We start from the raw sequence: 7,738 nt of genomic DNA, 5'->3' as shown, positions 1-7,738 counted from the left end.
ATTTTTGGGGGGCTGGAAATCATTGGTCTCATCTGGCAAGGCTGAGTATGGAGGATCCTGTATTGCAGGGGTGCGGAACCTTTTTCATTCGAAGGGCCACTTCAAATTCATCCTAGGGCCGTAAAAGTCATCCGAGGGCCGTACTATGAACACAAACCAGGATTTCCCCCTGTACTTTAGGCCTATATTGAAGGCAGCACCTTTAAAACACATCCTACATTCTCTAGGTCTCCTGAATATAACCTAATTGTATTGAAAATGTAATTTCTAAGATTCTTTTACAAAATATTTCACACTTCATGTGAAGCTTCACAACATTAAAATAAAACGGATAAAACGGCCTCAGGGGGCATAAATGTCCCTCGAAACATAGGTTCCCCACCCCTGCTGTATTGGCTGTCAACTTTCACAACGGATAACTTCTAGCCCACATCAAGTGCCCTCATAATGGACATAACAGCTGCTTTTCTGACAAGTACATCTCCTTTTTCTCTGACGCAGATCATTGCCTTTGACGAGCTCCGCACAGACTTCAAGAACCCCATTGACCAGAGCAACCCTACCAGAGCGGTAAGGGCATTAACACACCTCCAACACCGGTAGTGAACGAGATTAAAATGAATGCATGCCAGTACACCTGTTCATATTAGACACACACACACACACACACACACACACACACACACACACACACACACACACACACACACACACACACAACACGACACGTCTGCGAACAGCTTTGGCTGGGCCCGGGACAAAGCCATCTGAAAGGGCACCAAACCCAATACATACAATGTAATGAGGATCCAATTCTGGGCCCCCTCTTTCCCTGGGCCCGGGACAAGTGACCCCTTTCTCCACCCCTGTCGGCTTCCCTGCACACACACACACACACACACACACACACACACACACACACACACACACACACACACACACACACACAGAGGAAGTGATAGCTGATAAATAAATGAATCCATCTCTGTTGTGATGCAGAGGGAGCGAATTCTCAACATAGAGAGGATCTGCAACCTGCTTAGGAGGGTAAGTGGCGATATTCATGTGTGTGTGTTTGATATGGGTAAGTGTGTGTGTGTGTGTGTGTGTGTGTGTGTGTGTGTGTGTGTGTGTGTGTGTGTGGATGATATGGGTAAATGTGTGTGTGCATGTGTGTGTGTGTGTGTGTGTGTGTGTGTGTGTGTGTGTGTGTGTGTGTGTGTGTGTGTGTGTGTGTGTGTGTGTGTGTGTGTGTGTGTTCGATATGGGGTGCGTGTGCCGTACGTGTGTGTGCCTGTGTGTGTGGTCGATATGGGTAGGTGTGTGTGTGTGCGTGTGTGTGTGTCTGTGTGTGTGTGTGAGCGAGCGTGAGGGGAGGAGAGGGGAGACTCTGAGAATATTTCAATGTGTCTATTTTGAGGAGTGTGACTGATTGATTTATGTCCTCCCTCTCGCCCCATGCCATGATGCACACATAGTCATTATCTCTCTCCCTCTCCCTCTCTCTATCCCCCCTTCTCTTTTTTTACCCCATCTCTCTCTCTCTCACTCTCTTTCCCAGCCCCTCTCTTTTTCTTTCTTTGCTTCTCGCTCTCCCCCTTTCTCTTTATACTTCACCTCTCCTCTCGCTCGCTCTGCCAATCTATCTCTATCATTCTCTTCTCAGTCTCTCTCTCTTCTCTCTCTCCCTCTCTCGCGTGCTCTATATACCAATCTGTCTTTTTGTCAATTGCTCTTTTTCTTTCTTCAATTCTCTCTCTCCCTCCTTCACTTTTAACCCCATATCTCTTTCACTCACTCTCTTTGCCAATCTGCTATCACTCTCTCTTCTCTCGCTCTCTCTCTCTGCCAATCTATCTCTTTCTCTCAGTTGGTGGTTCCAGAATATTCCATTCACGGGCTGTTCTGCTTGATGTTCATGTGTGCGGGAGAGTGGGTCACTCTGGGTTTGAACATCCCGCTGCTCTTCTACCATCTCTGGAGGTAGGTACACAGCCAGGAAGCCATCTTGTATTCTGGAATGAGAGAAAGTGTTTGGCTGGTCCACTTTTATGACTCTTGTATGTTTTTTTTGTCCGAATCATATTTTTTGCACCCATGAATCAAAATAATGCATGCCAAGCCATCTGAGGCGTGCTGTAATAGTGATTGAAAGGTTAAATACCATTGAGTGCTACTCTACTATGACTACTATGACATAACACAGAGCCTAGTAATGCACTGGCATTCTGGTAACAACTAATTTATAATGCCATGTTTTAACGGGTTAACAGTAGCTTGTTTTTGTGCGTTGAACCAGGACAGTGATTAGTGATCAATAATAAGACAATAGATTTGTGTAGATGAATAGACGTGTGTCACTGCCAATCTGTGGCGAATGCCATATCAATATTTAACGGTGCCATCCTTGGCTTTGGGTACACGCCCGTTCGGGTTCATGCAGCATGCGTACATATGCTACAGGGGCTTTTCCCATATCTGTCACCCACCATACTGAAGCTTTCTCTCTCTCTCTCTCTCTCTCTCTCTCTCTCTCTCTCTCTCTCTCTCTCTCTCTCTCTCTCTCTGGGGGCAAGACAAACTACTTTCTCCCGTCCTTTTGTGCCCTTCCTGTCCTCTTGCTTTGGCGTTATACCCTAGCCTGGTCCAGACCATCCCATAATACTACCATTTGCATTTCGTATTCATGGTCTGGACTTTGTTTGATCTGACGCGATTGCAGGAAGCAGGAAGGACATTTTCGGAAAAATCAGGATTTAACTTATAAGTTGTTGAACAAACATGTCTGACGTCTATCTATGGCGATGTAGGAGCGTTTAATAGACATGTCTGACAGAACATCCTACCGTAGGATAAAATTGCAATGTACGATGTTGTCAGAACATCGGTGAAAATCCTACCGGTCAACATCGCTCCACAGAAGACAGGTACCAGACGTAGTGCGGAGCCAAGTGTCTTGGCGGAAGTACGTAGGATGGTGAGCAACAGAGCCGTCTAATAAGAGTTGCGCAAACCGGGGACCAGGAAGTCGGTTGGTGATGTGATTCGCGTAGATTAAAATGTTTCTTAACAGTAAACTTCTGTTCGTTGGAAACTAACACAGAACCATCACATACCAAACAAAGATTAAGTACAAACAAATTACATTACCGTTACCACATTTTCTGTGTTCTACGGCCACCTCCTAGAACTAAGTAACTTCTAATAGAACTAAAGTCAATGGTGATTTCCATGTTAACGCTCCGTGAGGCTCCATGAGAGCCGCCATTGCTGTGGAAAGATTGGTCCATAGAGGTCTATGGGAGTGGCGTAACTCTGTTATTAGATGGCTCTGGTGAGCGAGGCTCATTATACCCCGCCTCTGTGGAGAAAACAATCAAGTTTCCCCGCTGTCAACCAGCGCAGAGTGTCTTTTGGGGGGCTTTTTCCACATTCAACATCACGATTGCAAATGAGAGAATGGCCTTTGAATTGTGTTTTTGAGAGATATTGAATACTTTGAATACTTTGATCGTAAATAACGCTGAGTCTCACGCCACAAGGCCAGAGGCCATAGGAAAGGACAGGAGAAAGTAGTTTCAATCTCTCTCTCTCTCTCTCTCTCTCTCTCTCTCTCTCTCTCTCTCTCTCTCTCTCTCTCTCTCCTGTGTAATGTTCCTCCCTGGGTGTCCATGTCTTCACACTGACTCACTGTCGTGCTCTCTCGCCCACTCGCCAGGTTTTTCCACCGGCCCGCTGATGGTTCAGAGGTGATGTACGATCCTGTGAGCGTCATGAATGCCGACATACTGAACTACTGCCAAAAAGAGTCCTGGTGCAAACTGGGCTTCTACCTGCTCTCCTTCTTCTATTATCTTTACAGGTAAGAGAATGCAATAACATAGAACAGACTTCATTGACATGCCAGCATGAAATGTGTCTTTTTTGTAACGAAGGCCAACTAGCAGAGTGTGGCGTGGAATGTTAGTAAACCACCGTCCTGAAGCCTCATACAGTATCGAACTGGTCGTTTAGCTCAGCTGTATTGCGCTGTGCCTCCCACACCCCGAACCGCTGCGCTAACTAGGAGGTGACGAGTTCGCGGCTCCGAGGGGGCGTGAACTGTGCGGGAACAACTCGGTTCCATTTTGCCTCACTGAACAGTATGAAGACATACTGTATACCGTATGCAGGGCTGCTGACAGCTTTGGCTGGGCCCGAGGTCAAAAAAATGAGGGGGCCTCCCTCAATCAATCCATACAATGTATATGTAATGGGGTCCCAGTTCTGCTCCCCACTTTATCTGGGCCAGGGAGATCTGACCTGTTTGTCCCACCTTGACGGCGGGCCTGCTTATATGGACATGAAATTAATTTCCTTGGGGGTCGCTGTGGCGCAGCGCACTAAGCCCCTCACATTTGGGCTTGCATGCCCACCCACGGGGACCCCGGTTCGAATCGGTTCGTCATTTCCCGATACTCCCCTGTCTCTCTGTCCCATTTCACTTCCTGTCACCATCTTCGACTGTCCAGTCAAATAAAGGCATAAAAGCCCCTAAAAATATATATATTTTTTATAAGAAATTAATTTCCTTATAAAAACATAAGCAGATACATAGATCATTACAGTGCAGCATGGTTAAGCTGTTTAGACAGACACAAACCCAGGAGGATATAAAGCCATATGAATCATCTACTCAGAGTTTACTACAACACAGCCTAACTTAACACCACGCGTAACTAAGACCATGCTTTTGGCATATGCCTCTGTTGTGCTGTAAGTTTCAACGAGCTGTATTTGCAAGTGTGTGTGTTTTACACTATTGCATAATGACATTCTCTTTCATGCAGACTATACACTAAGAACATGTATTATTCTACTTTTCTTTTTCTTGATTAGTATGGTCTACGCTTTGGTCAGCTTCTAAAACCAAAAGCTGGACTGAAAAATGACAACCAACCGATACTCCAAGTGACAGCTACAATGGCACCACTCAACACCACCGATAACAATAACTACTCTACATCAGCCGACACCATCAGAGAAGAGCACCATGGACAGCTCCTGGAGGAGCAAATGCTGTGCGCTTATCTTCGTAAACTATCACGCCATGAGATGCCCTGTTCAACACATCCTCTCCCCTCTCTCATGGACATGAACTAAACAAACTGAAATGATCCAAAGTCAAAAAAATACGAAAACAATGATTGTGAGAAGACAAAGAAAATACTTTGCTATAAGCCAGCTCAAAACACTGCCATTCACTGACACCATGGAAGGAGATGAAGAGCGGTTTAGAAAAAAGAAGAGAAAGAAAGATAGAGGGACCAAGGGAGCCGTGGGAGGAAGAGGAGGAAGTGTGGGAGGGGGAGGAAGAGGTGGAAGGCAGCGTGTTTTGCAACTAAAGTTTCACTTTTTTTAAGGGCTGCTGGACCTGTGCTGCTCCGAACCACTTGGATTTTTCGCAGACGAGTCGAGGCACAAGTGTGAACTGCTACAAAAATATCCTGTTACATAAAACTTAATATCGATGTTGTTAACATTTTCGGTATACTTCTGTTCAACTTCATGCCGTGTTAAAGAGAGGAGAAAGCATCTGTGAAAGTCACAATCCTTATTTAGTTGAAATGACGTAATTACTCCATATGCTATTTCAATTGTCGTGGTAGATTCTTTAAAAACCCTGATGATTATTGGTAGTTAGCGGTACACAATACTGATGACCTTGTTTATCTGTTTTTGATTGGAGTCGATACTACCTGTGTGCTCTGTTAGACAAAAAAAAAGAAATCTGCACAAAACAAACGTCCATTACATAACGAGAGATGTGTTTACATTATATTCCATAGCTATTAAGCAATGACGAGGGAGGGAAGGCCGGGAAATACTGTTGGGACAATGGTCATAGGATGAAATAGACTAACAGAGTATGTATGTATACAAGGAGAATGTGATATGACGGAATGTGTTTGAGTCTCATATGTTGAGCTTCCTCTCGGAGTCTACTCAACGAAGCAGGCCGCCACTAGAACACTGTGTGGGATACAGCGGATCTGACAACGCATGTGAGAAGAGGATGTGAGTTTGAGATGGAGGGCGAGTGCTCCCTCCCTCCCTCCTTCTCCCTCCCTCCTTCCCTCTCCCTCTCTCTCTCTATCCCTCTACCCATCTTGAAGAGAACAGGTTGATTCGACCTCCCAGCCCTTCAGTGCACAAGAGCTCCACGGAGGCTGATGGATAGAATGAGAGGGACCGCCTCTGCCATCATTAATTTCTTCCCAAGTGAAGCTCTAAGCGAGGGGCATGGAGACGCTGGAGTGACGGGGTGCGCCTTGTCCGCCCACCAAAAGGTCTAAAAGCGGTGGCACTAGACCCTGTCTGACTCTCTGCGGGGGGGAAAAAAAACAAACTCGGCCCTATATGGTGACAGTGTGCACCAGTATAATGAAAGGAAATATGTTCCAGGCTTCACACATTCCAACTCAAGTCAAGTCAAGCTCTGCCTTAGTCCTCTATAGCTCCCTGTGCTGCCATCACACAGTGTGTCGTGTCCATTTTGTCTGCTTTTATAGGTAGATCATCACTGCTGGCACACACTGTGGTTTGTAATGTATTTTGAAGAAAAAAATGTAGAGATTTGATTTCACTATTTATTTCAGCTGCTCAGATACTGTATGTTCTTAAACGAGGAGTGTTTTCCTATACATTGCCCTACAAAACGAGCCTGTTTTAGTTGTTTTTTATATGATGAATTTGTTCCTTTTTTTTGACTTACTTGTTTGTGCAGTGTTGCCTTTTCGATGAGAACGATGAAGCGTGACTCCTACGTTGAGAGACTGACACACCCTTGAACTTCAAATGAGCCTTTGTCTGGCATGACAATTGCTAAAAAGCACAAGAAAGGGGGAGAGACAGAGAGAGGAGGACACTGGAATGAATCGAGGCAGCATTCATTGGGCATCACTCCTGAATGTCATATTTATATGAAGAAAAAAAAATGCAGTATTCTATATTTAAAGAAAGAAAGCCGACTTGTATTCCTGTCTTTTATACATTCATACATCCATCACTGTATAATGCTACAGTCTCTTTGTTGATGCGCTAGTTTGTATTCAATAGAATACAGAATTATTATTATTATACTCAGACAAAGCAATTCCACATTCTACTCCAATAAAACAGCAATGTGGTTCTCACAGGACTGAATATCGTACTATATGTATGAATGTTGTTGCAATGAGTTCTCGCAAAATGAGAGACATGTGGATAAACGAGTTCGTGTGGAGTAAGGAAATCCTGGCGGACATGAAAGAGAAAAAAGAGGGGGATTCTCCCGGCGACAGAAAACACGGTCGGAAACAAGATTCTTGTCTGCTTCAATGATAGGCTAGAGACAGAAAGAAAAAAAATGTCAGACAAATGTGGGGAGATTTTTTTTCCGGTGTTATTGTGAAGTTAAAGACATAGAAGGGAACATGATTAACGTCACACATTGTATGTCCACACACACACACACACACACACACACACACACACACACACACACACACACACACACACACACACACACACACACACACACACACACACACACCACCTCATGCAGACTGCATCTCATTCCCCTGCTGTATCCATAGCAACCTAACTGTGTTAGAGTCTTATTGACTCAATACTCTCTCTCTCTCTCTCTCTCTCTCTCTCTCTCTCTCTCTCTCTCTCTCTCTCTCTCTCTCATCGTTTCCTTCCCTTTCATTTCCAT

General features: G+C 44.8%; 1 protein-coding gene across 1 annotated transcript in view; it reads left to right on the top strand.

Moving 5' to 3' along the window:
• Positions 1-4,906, top strand: part of cnih2 (cornichon family AMPA receptor auxiliary protein 2) — a 10,334-nt gene extending 5,428 nt beyond the window's left edge. Inside the window, exons 2-6 of the mRNA XM_063202821.1 lie at positions 502-570; positions 1,000-1,047; positions 1,871-1,983; positions 3,719-3,862; positions 4,879-4,906. Coding sequence (XP_063058891.1) covers positions 502-570; positions 1,000-1,047; positions 1,871-1,983; positions 3,719-3,862; positions 4,879-4,906 — 402 coding nt within the window. The remainder of the gene's footprint in view (positions 1-501; positions 571-999; positions 1,048-1,870; positions 1,984-3,718; positions 3,863-4,878) is intronic.
• The last annotated feature ends 2,832 nt before the right edge of the window (positions 4,907-7,738 follow it).

The sequence above is a fragment of the Engraulis encrasicolus genome, chromosome 7 (genome assembly GCF_034702125.1).
Source record: "Engraulis encrasicolus isolate BLACKSEA-1 chromosome 7, IST_EnEncr_1.0, whole genome shotgun sequence".
Lineage (NCBI taxonomy): Eukaryota > Metazoa > Chordata > Actinopteri > Clupeiformes > Engraulidae > Engraulis > Engraulis encrasicolus.
The sequence above is the reverse complement of the archived record's forward strand: the minus strand, read 5'-3'. Positions and strand labels throughout refer to the sequence as shown.